The following is a 21,983-nucleotide window of genomic DNA, read 5'->3' on the forward strand; positions in this document are numbered from 1 at the left end:
ATATCCATGGTGAATAATGGAAAGGTCCCACTGATCCATGATCTGTAAAATCCATTGAGAAAGAAATTAATGGAGTCTCGCTCCTACCTCGGCATAGACATTTTTGACTTGCACCCTACAATGCTTTGTCCCTGTGGTCAGGGTTTATTGGCAAACGCGACTCCCTGATCTCAACCGGGGCCCTGAAAGGGATAAGAATTTTCCTGGAGACCCTGACAATTCGGTTTCTGAAAGAAGTATTTCTTTCTTTGAAGCAGCTTAAAAGGCTTCAAGATCTTCTTTTCAACAGCAGATCTTTGAACCATGGTATTTACCTCTCTCTCATAAATGTTTGGGACACACAAATGGAAGTTTTGCACTATGATTTTCTGGTTGGTCTCCAGCTTCCACGGTTTCATCCACAGAGATCGGTGCCCTCCAATTGCTGTGCCTGATGCAGGTGCAAATGCCTATAAGTTATCCAAAGTCATGTCTGAAAGAAACTGCTCCAATATTTCCTTTGGGCCAAAATTGGAATGTTATCTCCTTTGTCCTGGAGGCATTCAAACAGTCTTTCAAAGTACTTTAGTAAGACTTCGGATGTGTATGCAGAGTATGTACTAGCAGGTAAACCAAAATTGGAAGCTAGGTATGTTCTCTTTAGGGCTTATTCTACTTTCTTTTCAACAGGATCAGTCAAAGTATATTAATCAGAAGAGCAGGACGAGGAGGAAGCCATGGGCACTGAAATAGAATTCACCTTTGGGCTCTGAGGATATTGATCCTCAAATTGCGCAATCAGATACCTCATAGATAAAAAAGTGGAATATTTTGCTTATCAATGTCTTTCCATTCTATCACAATTATATCCTTGATGACATCTTTAAGAGGATGGTCTTCAACAAAAGAGACATTGTACTGTGAATAATACTCCTCCTTGTCCAGGGCTTTTAAATCAAAGCAAATGTCTCCTCGCATATGTACCAGCATATCTGAGAAAACATTCTCTTGGAGATAGTTTCCTTTTAGTGAATAATTCTTATCAACCTCAGGCTCACTCTTCTGTTTCTTAGCCTGAGGGTCTTTCATGGAAACTTCTACTGCTTGATAAACAAGTTCCTGGAGCACAGATTTTGAAATCTGCAAGAGGTCATCATTACATAAATCCCACATGTTTTTCTTTCTGTGTAACCGTCCCTCCAGGAACAGAAGTAGAGAACTAGCCTCCATCGTGCACCAGAATACCAGAAGCAGGAAGCAAGATCGAATAAAGGCATCCACGTATTATGTATATGCCTTTCCTCTCAACCAAATCTCAGGATTCACAAGATTTGGTTGCATAAGAAAGACTATGCCCACCCAATCACAGCTCGCATACAACTAGCACGTGTCAGGGCCAGAATGCTGCTACTAATGTCAGCATCTAATCGATCCGCCAACCGAACACATGCCGTGCTACACAACCCAGCCGAGCACATCATTTGAAAGGGCGTCCGGGGACAGTGCAATTATCACAATTGCCCAGGAAACAGTGCGTTCAAATTAAGTATTGATGGAGTGTGATGGTGCCCTTTAATTTGTAGGGTTGCATTATAATCAGAAATAGTCTGCACCTACATTTATTCTTTTGTTGTATTAACATTTGGGGCCAGATGTAGGTGGCCCATTACCGGTCGGTAAACCCGAAATTCAGTAAATTTCAGGTTTACTGACCGGTATCGAGCCATTTACTATGTAGAGGAGATTGGGTAAATACTGAATTGGTATTTAACAATTCTGTATTTACCGAATCATCATTTACCGATTCGGTATTTACCGAATTGGTAAATGACATGTAGGAAGCACTTTGAAGAGTGCTTCTGTGCTTTAAGGATTCATTATTTACCACCAACTATTAGTTGGTGGTAAATAACGAATCCCTCTGTAAATGCAAATCTGTGCATTTACACCAGTGCCATGTGGCAGACATACATGCCCTTAGGGCATGTGTGCCACATGGGCACACAAGCACTATTCAGGGGTGCAACAGGGTGTCAATGTGACACCCTGCCACCCTTGACTCTTTCCCTATTTTACCGAATCGGTATTTACCGATTCAGTAATTGACATTCATTCCTATGGGCCCCCAGGCCCATAGGAATGAATGGCAATTACCGAATCAATAAATACCGATTCGGTAAATACCGAATCTTAACAATTCGATAATTTTTACCGAATTATTTACTACATAGCATTTACCGATTCTAAAATACCGAATCGGTAAAATTCAGTATTTTAGAATCTGTAAATACTATTTACCTACATCTGGCCCTTGGTCATTAGGATGTACTTGGTAATAACAAGTGAACGTGAAATGTTAGGATGATTAGGTTCCATGTAAAGAAATAACGTGGCAGTTGTGTTTTGGATAATGTAACCTTTAGCGTTTGCCTGCAATTGATTAATGAAGTTGCTCATTTGTAATGTAATGCATAGTTTAAACATGCACCAGATTAAAATTGCACAAGGATGTGGCAACTCGAGTTTGCATGTGTAGAAATCATAGGCTGCTCACAATGATTTGCGCATTTGAAGTGTTTATGTAACATGATATGCTTAAGTAAAACTGGTCATTTATGTGCATTTCCGTAGGGCCTATGTGTTTCATTCTTATGTTAGCCGATATCAGTAGGCCAGAAATGTATTCTCCCTGACTGCTCTCATAGTCGGGTAGAGAGATGAATTTCATGTTAATGATGGATTTGTTCTGTTCTCAGGTTACTGTTTCAGGTGGAGAAAGTCGTCTTTGTTAGTTAAAATAATGAATTTTGTTTTAAGAGTTAGGCTCAGGGAGGAGAAGATACTTTTATGCAAGAATGCTGATAATTGGGAGCCGGTGTTCTTTCTCACTGAAGGAGGCCTGGGAATCAAGGTCATCGAGCCAGGAGCTGGGAGAATCGAAACCAAATGGAAAATCACCTATGCCAAGTGCCCCGCAGGATGGGGTGATCGAAATGCAAGCAGTGGGTGTGTTCTACGTTTTATGTTTTAAATTAGGGACAGGGCCCCAGGGGTTGAGTCAGGAGAAGAGGTGAGGAGATCGATGGAGAGGGAAGGAGCATCTTGAAACGAGATTTGTAGCTTTGGCTACTTGACTCATACAACCTGAGTGCAATTCTTAGGAAGTCTTCATGAGCTGCCACCTTTTCCTGATCTTGCTTGGGAAATGCTAAGTAAGGTGTCACGGTAGTAGTAGTGCAGGGATAGACTAATGCTTTTCATTTATTTTACCCAAATGAACAGTAGCGGTCGGTGGTGGGAGTGCTGCCGGGTGGTGACGTGCGGCGGGGGAGGGGCAGGGTGGGGGGTAGTAAACTACGAATACGGCCAAATACAGGTAAGTAAACATAAAAATAAATAAAATTAATTTTGTTGCGTGCACTGCAGCGGATTTGGCGATGCAGTGTGCGCAACAAAATTTGTTTCTATTTATTTTTATGTTTACTTACCTGGATTTGGCCGTATTCCGTAGTTTACTACCCCCCACCCTGCCCCAACCCCGCCCCACGTCACCAGCCGGCAGCACTCCCACCATCGACCGATACTGCAAATGAAGACAGATCTCGACGTGGGGGCAATCATTGCCTGTGTCCTGGTTCTTGAATTTGTCATTCTTTTTATGATCCAGCGGCTTTGTCTTGCTTGTAGAGTCGGATTGGTATTAGTCCCCATGTACATCTACAACCTCATCTTGAGGTACTTGTATGTCCAGTTATTTTTGGCTTTGTAATAAACCCACTAATTTGGAATTCTCGTATGCAATTCAGAGTCATGGTTCTTTAAAGTTGTTGAGTTTGTCTAAATGAGTTATTTCTCCCCTCTACACTTCTCAGCAGGCAACAAAGATTAATAAACCAGTGGTTCCAGAGTAAATTGGTAGTGAGGAACCAGGCCCTATCAGCATCAATACACCATTTTAAATGTAAACTAAAGGCAACTGTATCTCCTACCTGCTGCAGACAGGAAAACATCTGATATGGAGGAGGGAAGGAGGAGCCTTTAAACTAAGAAAAATAAAAGAAGGATGTGATATTACTATGTATTCAATGATTGTGTCAGCAGTTCTTACGTTCTTTAATCACGAGTTCTTTCTCTAATGCGCGCAAGGACAGTTTCAGCGCGAGCAAGGTTTCAGCGCGAGCAAGGAGAGTTTCAGCGCGAGGAAGAACAGCTTCAGCGCGAGCAATTCTTAGCGCAAGCAATAGAACACCGCGCGTCTTCTTGAGACAGGGCGCGAGGGAAACACGTTGCCTTGCTTAATCGTTTCCGCTCCCTTATTTTTTTTATTTTTTTTATAAAGATAATATTCAATCAATCCGCCCGCCAAACTCCTCACCGCAAATGTCTCTGAGACAGATACAGCCGCTGGGAAGTCTCCGCTTCCTTTCTCGTTCCTATAATTAACACAGCCGCTGGAGGAGTGCGCGAGTCGTCTTTTCTTTTCCTTTTCTCCGTGTTGAGGCGAAGTCCTGGGTTCACCCGATCGTCGCCATAATAATGTGGTGTCTTCTTGTATGAATAAATGAAGAAGAATTTGTATGTTTAAAGAGGAGTTTTAATTAAAGCCTCAGCCACAGGAGAAATCATCAACTGACCTTGAGCACAGATGTATTCCAGAATCTCACATGAGAATGGAATACTAGCATTGACAATTCCAGTGTATTAAAGATACAGATACAATCATTGAATACATAGTAATATCACAAAGGACTAGTGTGTAGATATGCTTGTCTGGGTGCGAGACTGCCTCACCCACTGAGGACTTGGACGAGGAGTTCCTATGAGGGGATATTGGCGCCGTGCAAATTTTTCCCTGTGGAATATGGCATATTGTTTGTTTTCTAACTTTGGAAATATGACTTTTGATGCAATGGAACTGTAGGTCACACACTGATCACTTCAGGGGTTAATAATGCAATGAACTATCTTGCCAGCTGGGAATTTTCCATTCAGCCCAGCAAGGGAACAGTGCAAACAATGTGTTAATGTTCTCTTTTGATACTTCAGGCCAATGAACTGCTGTGTCATCTTGATGCAAGCCTTTCTTCTGCCAAGTAAGGTAGATAATATTGTGTTAATATTTTGAGATGGGATAATGAACCCCAAAGTTGAACATTAACATAGCTGAACATAGCATTAACATAGTTTAACTTTATCATCAGGTACTGTTTACCCTGTGTAAACAGCACCTGATGATAAAGTTCCCCATCATTTTGTTGAAACAACACAACGGTCAGGCAGAGAGCTATTGATATTCAAGAAAACCCCTGTTGCTTGGAGATCTTGGACACTTTCTTCTCAATAATGGATGTCTGGGAAGGCAGTGGGTTCTCTCTTTCCTTGATTCTCACTTTGGCCTGCCTGATTTTCATCATGGTCTCGAAATCCATGCGCCAAAGAAGTAAACTGCCCCCAGGACCTTTCCCTCTACCGTTTCTTGGGAACATCCTCCAGTTGGATAGCAAAAACATGGCTCAGTCATTACTGAAGGTATGGAGATTCGCTATGGGTAAGAGTATTTTTAGCAAGTGAGGTCCCTTAGAAACAATGTAAGGTACGGGAATATATAGCGTTTAAAATGTATTGGAAACGCAGTGGATATGTACGTTTCATTGTTATTTTTACACGCAGTTTAATAACACGTTTTATACTGCAGATTTTCATGAAGAATGCCAGCGCACAATTCGCCCTCTTGGTCTCTTCTCCAAGCTCCTGGTGACAGGAGGAGAAAGAGGGGGCTGAAAGATGATCCATCTACAGATTGTTGTTTAAAAACACAGCACTCTGTAGATGAATATCTAGAGTGCACATGTGCGGGGCGCAGTTCAACTATGATCCCCTCACTCGGGCACAATCCAGTTTACTTAGCAGTCATACTGCATGTGCCCCAGGCAGCACAATATATATGCTTAAGTGGGGCTATCATGGCATACATCAGTTCATCACTAAGGCCAATTAGGAGCCACACAACAGAATATGGTCAGGGTCCTCAATACTGTACCAGCTTCTTATAGAGCTGTGCTTCCAGTCATATCAAGAAGCTGGGACTAGAGACTGAGGTGGGTGTTTCCCTTTTCAAACCTAGCCTTGCTCCTCTGTCTGGCTCCTCATTGGGAATCTGTATTGCTGGTTCCAATGTCCATACCCAGATTAATGCTCTGCTGCTGCCATGAAGAAGTTGAGTTCCAAGCAAAGGAAGCGAGGTAGGAAACCAAATGCAGTGTTGTTTCTCTGTTCATTCTGTAGTAAAAGTGTGTTTATAAGTGACTGTGAGGGAATGAGATTGAGTGAGAGTGTGTGTGTTACTTTAGTGTGTTTGAGAGTGTCAATGAGAGTGAAAGAGTGTCAGAAACAATGAATGCATGTGAGAGTAAATATGAATAATTGAAACAAGAGTGAGGGAGTGAATACAGCAGTGTGAGTGAGTTAGAATGAGTGAGTGGAGGAGAGATTGTGAGAGGAAGTGGGAGAGAGTCAGGGATGCTAATATTCATGATGTAACAGTTGCACCAGGTCCCATTGGCCTGAGGAACATTAAAACATATTTATTAAAGCAGAGCACCTGTACACCAGTAGATGTGCATAAGGGTCAGTGATTCTGAAAGAGTGAGTGTGTTTAAGTGCCTTTATGAGTGAGAGCGAGAGTGAGAATTAGTGTCAGGAAGTTTATAGTTACATTTGTGTGTGACTAACAGTGAGTGGGGGTCAGTATGAGTCAGAATGATTAAGGGAGAAAGTATGAGTTAGTGTGAGTGGGGGAGAGGAATTGAATGAGGCAAGAGTGAGTATGAATGAGAGTGAGTGTAAGTAAGAGTGTACATCTTAGCATGTTTTATGCTTGTGAGTCTACTGCTGGCCATGGTATACTTCGGACAATTGATAGCTGAACAGGAGGGGTTACTGTCCTTCACACAACAAATACATTCCTGATAAGAAAGTGCACAAAACAAAGACTACTTCATATGATGGTCCCACTCTTACCCTAGCCTCTTATCTGTCACACCAATAGCCAGGGAGTGTTTTCAGTGGGTGTGTGGCTTTTAGGTGTGTGCACGGCAACAAGCTCTTCAGTTCTTGTGGCACTTCTATTTAAGAGGCAGATTTACCAAAGTGGGACACCTGCTCTCAGAATCTCTGCAGAGTTAGACAGCTCCAGGCAAAATGAATAAAATTGCCCTTCTCTGAGCCTCACCTGCTACTATGACCCAAGATGCCTAGACATATCCTACTCAGTGTCATACAAAAAAAGAAACCACCAGTTGTCAGTAAGTAGGTCAGATGACATTCTATTTCTCATTAATCTTCCCAAACCCATCTCCCAAGGATACAACTACTATTTTATATCAAGTGGAGATTAGTCATCTCATTCTCCTCATGCAAATGACCTCATTCAGGGTGTAAAATGTTTGAGGTTGTCTTGAAATTCATGTAGCACTGCCTCAAAATCATGCTTACTCCTGAAGTGCAAACATTATCCAGCAGACTATGACCCCTATCTCTAAATCCCTTTAGTGTAATGAAGTAAATTGTCCTGAAAGAAATCCCTGCTCTCTGTGACTTTGATTTCATGTAAAAGTTTATGGCAACCCACGTCAAACGTCATTCAGGAGCAGAGATGTCAGACTGGGAAGGAGCTCCGCTAGTAAGCTCCATGGACAAGGGATCGCAATCCGTGTAAATCCCTGCTAAGGCCCAGCCATCAAACCCCAACTCCTGGGGAGAAAACAAAATGTGAAGAAACAAAGACAAGGGCTGCCCGAAGAGACAAGGAAATCAACTGCAGACTACCTCTTCAAGACAGTCCAGGTCCATCATGGCGACTTACTCTCCAGCAGGAAGGCAGTAAGTAAACTTTATGAAACTCGCTGAAGCTGCTCATCAAAGTACTTGTCTTGCAAACTGATGGCTCCACTGCCTACCTTTCCAGTTGCAAAGTCAAGACTTGAGAGAATCCCATGGTGGAGACTGCTGAGGGTGCTCTGGTTTCCCCCAGTGCTTCTCTCTCGGAAGAAGATGCGGCAGAGGATCATCAGGGTAAGCTTTTGGTTCCAGTGAGTACCATCCTGGTACTCCTTCACTTACAAATGCAACCCAGTCTGGGGGCCTCACCCAGTTGACCTCCGCTGCCCCCTTCATCACATCCCTGCCACCTAACCCGCAGTGGTGACTCGCAAATGGGTAGCACCCTACTGTCTATCGCGTCCATCACGCTACTCCAGCTGTTTGCGGCTCCCCTACCCCAGTTTCACCCTACCTCATGTCCAAGGGTCCCTGCTGCTGACCCACAGCAGTGACGTTTTAGCAATTGGCTTCCTCCTTCGAGATGCACCAACCTTGCTACACCTGTTGTCTCTGACAATGGCAATCAAGCTCCCACTGCGAGCAATATCCTTTGTAGAGGCATGCTATTGCCTCCACTGCCTCTGGTCTCTATCCAGCAGAGCGACAACTAGCTCTCGAATTGGGTGCCCCGCAGTGGCAGGGGAGCTCCTGAGGCAGACGACCCTCGCTCTCACCTCAATCCATGCTGTGATACATCCAATAGGCAACCTGGGATGAGGATTCACTCCCTGACTCATTAATAAACAAAGAAAAAACTATATAGAAAACAAATTATCACTACTACCTCACTGTCTACTCTGGTGAGAGGAGATGAGACACATGTGATCTAGTGTGGCCAAGGATGGTGGCCTCCAGTTTGGAACTGAACTGATTGCCTAATCCCAGTCATGTGTATTTTCACACGGCAGCCATCTTTGAATCCTTACAAACTCTCAACAAAGAAGGGCAAAACTATCCTGAAAGTTAAAAAGGACTTTGACCCCAGAACAGCCAGGGGGTCAATTTTCATGCCAACAAAAAGAGGACTGCATCTTAATCTACAGTCTAGGAGCTCCACCTAGTGGCTAAATCTATCACTGACGACAATCAAGGTATAACCATTCAGATACTTCAGAATTGAAAAACCCAAACTGACCTTGACAGTCTAACCCCACCAACACAAGAAAGGTACTTGCAAACTCCATAGCCCAGAAAATCTATAAACTGCCACCACCAAAATTTGATAGAGAAATTCTGAAACAAAATTTGGCCACAAAGATCAATCCCACCCACATAAACAAAGGTATTGGATACCCTCTCAGCCTAGGAATCCTCTAAACTGACCCAATTTAGCACACACAACCACCCCCATCTAATTCTGCTACCCCCACCTTAACTAACAAATCCCCTCACGATCATGAAGCCACACCCCTCGCAACCACCTAAGGCTTCACACTGCAACATCTTGCAAAGGTATGTCCCCAATTCCTAACTCAAAACATTCCTGAAAAACCTCCCCAACCATGCCTTGAATAACTACAACCATAAACTCCTCAAAGATCACCCAGAAACACTAATAATGGATATTTACCACAGTGTTGCAAATGGAGGCCAGAAAACTGACTTTATATTCTATACCATGTAGCCTGCAAAATGGAAACAAAACTTCCTACGGCACTTGCATGTAACCAGCACAATCACCATCCCATATGGACCCAGACTATCTATTTATCCCCTTCCCAAAATTTTGGCAGAGAGTTCTCCATTTTCATGTACAGAAATGGAACCGTCCTAATCCTAGTCTCAGAACAGAACCTCTCTATTTTTGACTGCCATTTCCCTATTCTCTGCACCTCCATGCCACCCGCTCTCAACACTCTTCTGCCTCCTGCCCACATGCACACATCTCCACACCCCCTCTCTACCTAGGGTAACCTATCACTCTCCAATCCTCACGCATCAACATTATCAACATCCCCCTACACCCTTTCCCATCCCCAAACCATGTGAGGAGAATGTCATACTGCAGAAAATATCCCCTTCTCCAGTGCTACTCAATTCTACTCCACTCCCAGGCCAAACTAGCACACATGAAATCTCACAGAACAACAACCACACCAGGTCAGATCCAACCAAAAGTCCCACCCAAGTCGACGATGACCCCATGACAACCACTTTCTCTACTACACTTCCCAATTGATGTCCATACTCTGTGAAAAACAGTAATTCTTTGAGAAATTAACAGACCTAATAATGCAAAACTCCCTAAAGGACACCACAGACTTTATACTGGGAGACTTTACCTGCACTTAAATGGGACTAAAGATGCAACAATACATGCCCTAAACGCCCTCCTTGAAACAAATGGTCTCAAACAACACTGCAAAGAGCAAGTGCATAATAAAAGCTTCACCCTCGACACAATCACTGCCAACCATAATACAATATCCCTCCAAACTATCCTATCCACTGACTGGACAGACCCCTATCTAATTCTCTTTGAACTTAATGACAACCACCTAAAGCACCCTACCCAAACTAATTGTCCCAAGCCCTGGGTGAGAAATATCATGAAATACCCCAAACTGAGTTAGAATTTCCTAATCAGTTCCCATCTTCTACCTCCACCAGACCTAATTTCTGTTGACGATCTTACCTCTCATTTCAGTATGAAAATTGTGGAAATTCTTGACACTATTACCCAACTAAAGCATAAGCAGTACAGAAGCATCCTCTCAAGATCCTCGTTCAATAAAGACCTAAATAAAGAGTGAAGACAACTTAGATTGACTGAAAGAACCTGGAGACAACACCCCTCACTGACTCATCTCTCCTCTGGGCTGAACGTATAAAGAAGCAAATTTACAGAGAGAAATCCTCTGTTTCGCGCACAGCTTGACCACTAAAGAAATATACTGATAGTCCTCTTCAACATTATTAAACAGAAAACCTCCACATTTTCACAAGATTCAACTGAAGCCTCTGTTGAGCATTGTGAATAGTTCACCAAATTCTTCACAGACAAAATAACAAACATTGAACTCTCTCTTGACCCCCACATTGCCTCGCCTCCTACCAAAGATCGTCCTCGTATCAAGGATGATCCTCCACTGCCTCACATTCGACCAACAATGGTCTTCCAAAGTCCATCCCCTCAGAGAGCAGGAATGCCAACAACAATCAAAAGCAATTGAAAAACAATGCAACATGGACCGAGTTTGAAAATATCTCTAAAGAAGAGGTCATCAAAATACTTGCCTGCATGAAACCAATATCACACTTCTATGAAACTCTTTCCTCCACTCTAGTCAAAAATCTCAGACACATCATATTCTCAACAAGGACTAAAATCATTAACTCCTCATTATCCAGTAGCTGAATGCCAGCCTTCCCTAAACTTGGCCAAGTCACCCCCCTCATCAAAAAGCCAGGTGCTGATCCAAATGATCTAGGTTTAGGAAAGGGTGTTATATTGAGACAGCAATCCTGAACATAATTGATGACATCCCTAGAACTCCTGACAATGGTAAGACCTGCCTCTTAATCCTCCAGGACCTCTCAACGGCCTTTGATATGGTAAACCACAGTATTCTCCTAAACACCCTCTCACAACATGCAGGCATCAACAGAACTGTATTGGTTTGCTTCACAACTCAACCAATGATCTCGCCACATTAAATTAAACAATGGCACCTAACAACAAGTACCTGTTCCACAAGCGTTCCCCAAGGATCAATCCAGTCCCCTGCCCTGTTAAAACTCTACTTGAAACCTCTTGCAGTCATCTTGCAACAGGACAGAATTATGTACCATCTTTATGCAGATGTCACCCAACTCTACATCAAAGTATTGTCATGTAAAGATATCCAGCACCTGAACAACTCTCACCATGGTACAATCCTGGCTGTCCAACAACCACTTAAAGCACAACCCTAGCAAAACCGAAATTCTCCTTGTCCACCCAAAAGGAAAGTCACATCCTATCCATAACTGGCTTGGAAGCCTAGATGCATTTAACTGCAAACTATCTGTCTCCAACTCTATAAAGTCACTAGGGATAACTCTTGACAAAAACTTGAGCATGAAGGATCATATACATGCCTCAGTAAAAAGTGCCTTTTACACTCTGAAACACCAAAAAAATGTAAAAGATATAAAGACTGTAGTGTAATTGCTAGTCCTCTCTCCGCTGAACTACGGTAAAGCCACTTTCACTGGTGCATCTAAAAGATACCTTACCCCTGTGAGGATTACGCTCAAGGCAGCAGATAGACTTCTTTCAGGGGAGAGACATTATGAACACATCACTTCCACGCTTAAGAAACTCAACTGGCTTCCAATTAAAGTAAGAAGAATATTCAAGATGGCTTGCATAACCCACAAAGCTCTTCACAAAAAAAATACCTCGCAAATAAATGATTAATAGCCGGCCGAAAGAGGCCTCTGCAAACTTCAGACTCCTTGCTCTCGATTCTTTCCAAATTCAAGAAATAAAAATCACTCACCCAGTCCTTCTCTTGGAATGCACCCAGAATTTTGAATGCTCTATCCCAAGATCTATGGGACAACCAATATTTTTTAGGCTTCAGGAAAAACCTTAAATTTGTCCTACTCAACAAACACCTGAAACAACCCATATAAGATAATGGGCTTGCTTGTGCACACTTTAACTCCCATACCTGAAACATCTGACCACCTCTACCTCCGGAAAAAAACAAAGAATTAATCTACCTCTTATTGTATATGACTATCCTATATGCCGACTTCAATTGTTTTGTATACTTTGTAAAAGTGATGCTTATTCAACCCTTGTAAAGTTCTCTGATACTCTAGGGTCCGGTTTGCGCTATAAACAACTCTAAAAATAAAGTAAAATAAAAATGTAAGGCAACACATTCACACCAATCTTGATTGTTAGCCTTCCAAGGTACCTGCACAAGAACCATATAAGAATTTATCTGTTCTACACTTATGTCCTACTGAGCAGCTCTATCACATCAGAAGGGTATGCCAAAGCTTTATTCATTTGCACAGAGGGGTAAAGCCAAGACTATAAAAACATGCAGAACACATGTTGGGTCTGAGCTACCATGCAATACACCTGAAAACAGTCCTACCCTCATTTCATAAAACGTGAACCGTGTGTCTGAGGTCAAATTCGGCTTTCCCACCCCCCAAATTAAAGGATAAGCTGACACATGAATTCGCTCGCAATATCACTGGCGTTTTCATGAACTAGCTCAAAAAACGAGGGAGAGACACCATTTTCATCAAAGACTCCCTGCATATCAAGGATAGAAGAAGTTTGACCCACAAAACTACAGACTACTCCAATAGGCTCAGAGCCCATTCAAACTTGTTCTGATACAGGAATCTCATGTTACTGCTGACAATAATCCTTAGATGCTGCCCTCCTTGCACAAAACCCTTCTCCACTCTGACTACTGTGGAGCAGGGGCAAAAGCTGTGACTTATTCCGATGTATTTTCAGCATTGACAATTCCACAAAGGCAATGAACTCTTCAGCAGTTGATAAGAGGTTCACCCTAGGTTCCCTGACAAATATTATCAGCAGAGATACAGAGCAGTGTTGAGCAACTATGGAAGTATAGTCCCATGCCATGTGTTTTTCCAATAACACGCTAGCATAGGGTGTACGTGTAGGTTAAACAGCAAGTGGGAGAGCTTACATCCTGGCCTCATTCCCCTTATAAGACAAAATATCTCATATGCACTTTAGTTGTTTTTCTCCCTTGCCTATGACCCAGTATGCAAAAGCCACACCAAGGCAAGAAAAGCCTGCCCACTACCATCTCATCCTCAACTTCGAATAGGAGTGGGTATTCAGCGGTGTGGGAACGCCTCTCCAACTTGAGTGTGGACAACACAACTTCTGTTCCTGGATCCACTTTATGTAGAGTATCAAGTACACACCTTAAGATATTAGAGGCGTCCCGGTGCTGAGTAAACTTCACCTGATTTGTTACCACATGAAGCCACATTAAGAGATTTTGAGGACCTCAATAAATCTAGCCAAGATTTTCAATCAAAACTTATAAGGGATGAGGCCTATAGCCTATAGAAGTTGCTAAGCTCTTGTGGCTTGCCTGGCACACCTAAAAGATTTATAAGAGCCTCCTGAATGTCATTTGGTAACTTGCCCTTAGCTGGTGCATCTTCTTTCATAAGGAGTTATGACAGAAGTATTGCCTTGAAGGCCTGGTAGAACTCACAAGTCAGGAGATTCTCTCCAGGTGCTTTGGAACCAGGGCACTCTCCAGTAGCCTCTACACTCTCGGAAGTGAGTGGAGCACAGAAGATCTCTCAACTCACTCTTAATCCATAGAAGTGCAATCCAATTCAAATAGTGATTTATGTCCTCCATTGGGCTTCCTTCTGAACTGCCTGCAAGGACTTTCCCTGATACTTAATTGGAGGTTTTTGTAGGCAGGGAGTGTTCAACCTTTTTCTCCAATGGACGTTTTTTAACTGTGCTGAATGTTTTCCGGTCCACCTGGACTGGTGTGTGAAAGTCTGGTAAAATAAGAACTAGATCATAGTTGCACCACTTCGAAAAACACAAGTCCATACATAAAGTTATAGTACAATCATGTGCGACTTGAAACAATTTCTTCTTTATAAATTCTTTCTTTATAATGCAATAAAACCCAACGCATTTCGTCCTGTAATGGAGGACTTCTTCAGGGCTGAAAATTAAAAACATATAAAGGCGACATTTACAATACAAGAACGATACAACACATGCAACATTGATATTTACAAAATATATATAAAATACTTTTTGTACAAGATAGAGACATCCAAAGGAACGACTATGTACCTCCACCATGCATGTGTGAAGATACATGCATGTCCAATTCTGATATAAGATCACACCCTAACGTATGACAAATATTTATGAACAGACACAAAGAAGAAGATACACTTGTACTGATTAGCAATCAGTAAATACATTCCAAGATCTTCATTGTTTTTTCTCTTAAATGTTTTTCAATATTTTTTATATTATTATTATTTTTTTATAAAATAATGTCCAATTATCATAGAAGAGGGAGAAGGTGAACAACAGTCAAAGGGAAAAAACAGTGTGCTTTACAGGAAATGTTGTAACCCACGAAAGTCCAACAAATAAAAATACAAGAACCAAGTGCGAACCGGTGCAGATCTTGGCAAAAACACTCCCATGTCAAGACCATATGCATAGGAAATGAGGTGCATAAGTCTCCTCGCAATATTGGATATCACATAGGCAAACCATTTCCAATCTGTTTAGCCTACAGTTTTCAATATAGTATCCAATTTCCACGAAATCCCACATTTGGGAACCCTAATTATATGAACATTCAATAAACAATTAGAATAAAGCTCCAGATATCAAAGGGGTGATTCCTAGAACCCAAGTGAGAAACCACACATCTTGGTGTCAATATCCCCATAGGGAATATGGGAACCTACCATTCCTCAATATGAGTCCATCAGATTAAACAATACAAATGGTATTATGCTAATCAGCCAAGTTCGTAACAGACCAAGACAGTAATCTACATAGGGGAATATCGCATCATAAAAATCGTTTTAATGAACCATACATGTTATATAGATGGTAGACATAGTATATAGACCAATGCTCAAAAAACGTCTACCTCAATTTGTATTTCAAGGAGTAGAGCCGTAATGGGGGTAAAAAATGTATTCAAATTATACTCCAAGTACCGAAGAACATGCCAAAGTAAGTGGATTAATGTGATATAATAACCACAAATATATAATGGGGATACTGGTGCATTAGAACCAGCGTCTCTTCTTTGTAACCGCTCCTAATGTAAGAAGCTGCACCTATGAAAAGCATAGAGAGAGGTGGCATCTGGATCACAAAAAAGTCCTCAACCGGGTTTCGTATAAACTGTTCCCACACTATAGTTTTGTATCCCTCAATCATTCTAAAGTTCTGAAACAAAATATTAGCAGTCTATAATCTAGTTATACAAATCTGTGATATATTTGGCAACCGTGATAATAAAGCGACGTGATGAGGTGTGTTTTCCTATCCGGGTTCCCTAAACATGAACCCAGATAACACCCCAACACGGTTCCAATCAAAGGCTTATATATCTTAAAAGAAAGTACCGTCAATTAAAGAGGTCCTAGCAAATTCACACCGCACCCCGTCACACAACAGGTATCTAAATGCAACCCACTCATGACCAAATATCAGCATGGGAACACGCACTAAGACAATGACCTTGTGTGAATGGATCCTCACGCTGGATTCACTTCCATATTTTTGGCCCAAGAGGTGGCTTAGGTATGAAGGTTCCACGATATAAATCCTAACACCAAAAATTACTGGTTCGACCCCGAGTCCAGTTATTAAATTGCATAACTCACTTGAATGCAGCGATTACGCCCAGCATTTTGTCCAGCATCGTCCTCGCGCTCGTGGTTCAACCCGCAATGTAATGGCGCACTCTCCCTATGCTGGAAATATTTCTTTTTATTTTCAAATAAACATAATCTAACCTATGCTGGAAATAGATGATGGAAAGCGACTCCCAAAGCCGCCATATTGGAATGATCTGACTTCCATACAGGACAGGAAGAGTTCTAGTTTTGCGATGTTCCAGATATTAGTACATAAACTATAGATCCTGCCCTAAGGTTACGAAAATAAGAAAAAAAGTAAAAATAATAATAATAAAAATATATATTAAATGCCCCATATTATTTTCTAAAACACACAAAGGAAATGGGAAAATGACAAGGATAAAACAAACGAGCAAGATCAGATGATCCGTCATTGACAACAAAAGAATAAATCATTGCACTTTGCTCATGTCATCCTCCCGTAATTGTAAGCAGCCCGTCAAGTGTTTACATAAACCAAGTTAAGCATCCAAGCTATTGCCTGAAGTCTGAAAATTCATCCCAGCGCAGATGTTATATGATGCCCTTAATACACATGGGGAGGAGCTTCATCATCTGAAGACGAAATGGAGACCCAAACAGTTGCGTATAGAGAAGGGAGGAACCAGTAATTTGATTGTAAACACAACATAAATTCAATAATTGTATTGTGAACATAATGTGAATGGCAACCTAAACACGGGCAAACACCATGCCCAGGTATAAACTGGAGCCAAAATGAGCTGTCACCATTCCAAATCTGAAGAAAGAAACAGAAAGCCAAATAAGTATGCAACAATAAAAGTCCAAAAATGCTGTGTTGTCCCACATAGTCGTCCCACAATAGAGCAAAGAGGGCAACAAACTAAAAGACTCGCACTGCCAGCAGTGGCAGTCCAAGGTGCCAATACTCAACTTCAGTTACTTCACAAAGTGGTCCTGGAAGTATAAAAACCGCACAACAATCACTCCAAAGATCACATATTGAAGGTCAACAAAGAACAAAGCATATCCAGCAAAGGGAAAGATAAAGGATGAAACCAGACATAGATATGCAGTTGTGTTTTTGTAATGTCATGAGAACACTCCAAATCCAAAGCCCACCTATGGACACAAAAAATGTGTTAAACACATATACAGCCAAGCCAGATTGCATTGACAGAACAGATGTATCATAATACCTCCAATCAATCTACAGGTGATAATGCATTTTGTCATCCGTATTGTGTCCCATTTGTAAACATTTCAAGTGACATATCCACAAAGCCTCTCTATGGAGGAAAACCAATTAAAGATTCCCACCTTGTGGATGCATGGGAATGTGGTCAATGCCATGGAACCACCATAATGTTCAGCTGACAGTTAAACACAGCCAGACCAATATGGAATTTCTGGATCTTTTGTTCTATATAGAAAATAACACCATACAAAGTACCAATTTTCGTAGATCAACATAGTGCAATAGTACTTTGCACGCAACCAGCTCTCACCCTAGATCTGTGATCAGGAATATCCCCTTTGGGGAAATGATACGTGTTCGTCGGAACTGCAGTTCCGACATGACTTTAAGAGAAAATACCCAGGATGTTAAAAATAGATTTAGACAGCGGGAATATGATGAAGAGACTAAGCAAAGCCGACCGTAGAATCAATAATGTAACAAGCGCGAGCACACTGAGCAAGAAGACAGACAGAAGTAAAAATGGGACCATGGGTTCTCATCCGACCTTTGTCACACAATACACCAACAACAGCGCCGGATTGTTTAACATTTTGAGATGACACTGAGGTCTTTTATATGATACCCCAAGTTTGAGGGAACACATCACACCTACATCCAGGGTCACATTTCAAAGGGGCAAAACATTATGCAACCTACTGTGTCCAAGTTATTTTAGAACTTGGCTCCCTCCGGCTCCAAATAGGTTTGTTACATGTTCAAATTGCAATATGTGCACGCTGGGTAGGAACAAGATCAAAACATTCTGATATAATATAACTAAGGAATACGAGATAAGACAGTACATAAATTGCAACACAAAATATGTGGTTTACATGTTGGGTTGCGAATGCGAAAAGATATATGTGGGCAGTACTGTTCGACCACTTAAGCAACTAATACTGGAACATGTGCGAGCAATCAGGACTAATAATTTGAAGTATCCTATGACCTATCAAATGAAAGAACATCGTGGTGATGATTGTAGAGTGTGGTTCCATGGCATTGACCACATTCCCATGTATCCACAAGGCGGGAATCGGGAATTGGTCTTACACTGTAGCGAGGCTTTGTGGATATGTCACTTGAAATGTTTACAAATGGGACACAATAAGGATGACAAAATCATTATCACCTGTAGATTGAGTGGAGCTATTATGATACATCTGTTCTGTCTATGCAATCAGGCTTGGCTGTATATGTTTAATATTAGTTTAATTATTAATATTATAATAATATATTAATTAAATATAATTAATATATTTATATAATTAAAATATTAATATAATAATAATGTTTAACACATTTTTTGTGTCTCTAGCTGGGCTTTGGCTTTGGAGTGTTCTCATGACATTACAAAAACACAACTGTATATCTATGTTTTGTTTCATCCTTTATCTTTCCCTTTGCTGGATATGCTTTGTTTTTTGTTGACCTTCAATATGTGATCTTTGGAGTGATTGTTGTGGGTTTTTATACGTCCAGGACTACTTTGTGAAGTTGCTAAAGTTGGATGTTGGCACCTTGGACTGTCACTGCTGGCAGTGCGAGGCATTTGTCAGTCAGTCAGTCAAAACACTTTATTCGATTACTTAAAATCATAAAAGACAAGATAAAACATTTCTCTAATAACTTTGCGAGTCATTTAGTTTGTTGTCCTCTTTGCTCTATTGTGGGATGACTATGTGGGACAACCCGGCATTTTCTGACTTTTATTGTTTTATACCTATTTGGCTTCCTGTTTCTTTCTTCAAATTTGGATTGGTGACGGCCCATTTTGGCTCCAATTTATGCCTGGGCATGGAGTGTTGCCCGGGTTTAGGTTGTCATTCACGTTAGGTTCACAATACAATTATTGAGTTTATGTTGTGTTTACAATCCAGTTATTGGTTCCTCCCTTCTCTATACGCGACTGTGTGGGTCTCCATTTCATCTTCAGATGATGAAGTCCCTCCCCTTGTATATTAAGGGCATTGTATAACATCTGCGCTGGGACGAATTTTCAGCCTGCAGACAATAACTTGGTTTATGTAAACACCTGACGGCTGCTTACAATTACGGGAGGATGACATTAGCACAGTGCAATGATTCATTCTTTTGTTGTCAATGTACGGATCATCTGATCTTGCTCGTTTGTTTCATCCTTCTCATTTTTCCATTTCCTTCGTGTGTTTTGGAAAATAATATGGGGCATTTTTATATTTATTTTTATTTTCATTATTATTATTTTTACTTTTTTCTTATTTTCATAACTTTAGAGTAGGATCTATAGGTTGCGTACTAATATCCGGAGCATCACAATATGAGAAATCTTAGTATCCTGCATGGATGTCAGACCGTTCCAATATGGCGGCTATGGGAGTCGCTTTCCGTCATCTATTTCCAGCATACGGAGAGTGTGCCGGGGGATGACGTCACGCATTTTGATATCGGGACGCCACATTTTACATTGCATGTTGAACCACGGCGAGAGGACCATGCCGGACAAAATGCCGGGCGTAATCGCTGCATTTAAGTGAGTAATACAATTGAATATCTGGACTCGGTTGGGGGTCGAACAATTTTTAGTGTTAGGATTTATATTGTGAAACCTTTACACCTAAGCCACCTCATGGGCCAAAAATAGGGATGTGAATCCAACGTGAAGATCCTTTCGCACGAGTTTAATTGTCTTAGTGTGCGATCCCATGCTGAGATTTGGTTGTGTGTGGGTTGTATTTAGATACCTTTTGTGTGGCGGGCTGCATTGTGAATTTGCTAGGACCTCCTTAATTGACGGGACTTTCTTTTATGATATATAAGCCTTTGATTAGACCCGTGTTGGGGTGTTATCTGGATTCATATTTGAAGAACTCGCATAGGTAAACACACCTCGTCACGTCGCGTTATCACAGTTGCTGAATATATCACAGATTTTTATAACTAGATTATAAACTGCTATTGTTTTGTTTCAGAATTTTTTAATGATTGAGGGATACAAAACTATAGTGTGGGAGCAGTTTGTAGGAGAGTAGGGTCTGCTATCCTATGGTCACCCCAAATTGTTGCTTTTTGCTTCACTGGTTTATGACTTAATGTGGCTGTGGGCCTGCTAATCAGACCCACAGCCTGCTGTTCTCTCTCTAAATTGTAACCCATGTACTTTAGGTGCATAACGAAATTGGAACTGGTTCACCTTATTGGCCCCTGTAACAGTGTACCCAGGTACCCAGGGCATAGGTGCTTCCAAGGCCTACCAGGGGCTGCAGCATGTATTGTGCCACCCCTGGCCTGGCCTCCATATTTGACACAACTGGCTGATTACTCAGCTGGGGTAAGACGGTGTAACCACCCCTTACTTAGGTGTAGAATGCCTATACCTAACCTAAAATGGACACATACGTTCCTATCAGCCACTCCTATGGAAGGCCTCATCAATCCTGGAGGCAGAGTGCTTGGAAATATGTGAGATAGTGCTCTGGCATGAGCTGAGCCTGTCTGCAGCTTTCGGAACCATGTCCTTTAGCTGTTTCATAATATTGCCATACCATATACTCTTAAGTGCATTATGAACCTCGCGGTTAAATGCTATCTTGGGTTTGGCTTTATCAAAACATGTCGAGTAAGGTGTCATACGAATTGGAATACTACCCCCTCGCCAGTTCTGGCGACGGGGGTAGCATTCCACCCTTCTAGAGGGACACGACATGTACCTAGCCTGAACCCCGGTTAAAGTTAAACAGAGCCTTAGCATCCCAAAATGGATGCTGCCACCACAGACACAAGTCTGACCTCCTGCTGCTGGGAGTCCTTCCAGGGAGGGCAGCTTGGACAAAGGGTTTCCTGCCTGGGGAGGTGCTAGCACCACTCCAGACAGGATTTTGTGTATTGGGTAGGACAGGGCTGAATAGAATCAGACATGCCTGGGGCACACAAGGTGTCCCTGTGCATAGGCCAGTTCAAACCGGTGCTGGGGCTTTCCAGCCCCAGTCCTGGCGCGAAACTGGACAAAGGAAAGGGGGTGTAACCACCCCCCTTCCTGGTTCCACCCAGAGGAGGGACCTAGTAGGTGATCCGGCCCTCCAGATTCGAATAAGAGTGGGAGCTGTGTCCTGAGACTTCAGATCATCCTGAGTCAACTTGAAATACAGAAGAAGACTGGACTTCGACATTCTGCTGCACAGAAGACGGAAGAGAATCTCCCTTGTGGCCAAGGAGTGACCACCCTGTGAACACAGGCACCAACCAGCAACTCGACGTCTGCTTTGCCGCCGCCTCCTGCTAGAGCCCGAGCCCAGAGCCTGACAAGACCCAGACTCCCAGACTTCTCACCGCCCGATCCACAGTCCCTGCAAAGAAGGGACCCGTTGAGGCACCGAGAGACGTGGGACCGGACATCTTGGAAGACCCCCGAAACGCTGACTGCGCAGCATCAGAGGCACCCTCGACACTGTGCTTTGGGGTTTGAGAAGCCCCAACCTCGAGCAGCCTTTGCACCGAATATCAGCCCCCCAGCATCTCC

The 21,983-nt window shown here is 42.1% G+C and overlaps 1 protein-coding gene across 1 annotated transcript in view; it reads left to right on the plus strand.

Moving 5' to 3' along the window:
• The first annotated feature begins 5,260 nt into the window (after positions 1 to 5,260).
• The window catches only part of LOC144781697 (cytochrome P450 2C16-like), a 428,936-nt gene continuing 412,213 nt past the window's right edge, over positions 5,261 to 21,983 (plus strand). Inside the window, exon 1 of the mRNA XM_078660674.1 lies at positions 5,261 to 5,508. Within this exon, the coding sequence (XP_078516800.1) occupies positions 5,323 to 5,508 (186 nt within the window). The 5' untranslated portion in view covers positions 5,261 to 5,322. The remainder of the gene's footprint in view (positions 5,509 to 21,983) is intronic.

This window comes from Lissotriton helveticus, chromosome 9, assembly GCF_964261635.1.
Source record: "Lissotriton helveticus chromosome 9, aLisHel1.1, whole genome shotgun sequence".
In the NCBI taxonomy this organism is placed as follows: domain Eukaryota; kingdom Metazoa; phylum Chordata; class Amphibia; order Caudata; family Salamandridae; genus Lissotriton; species Lissotriton helveticus.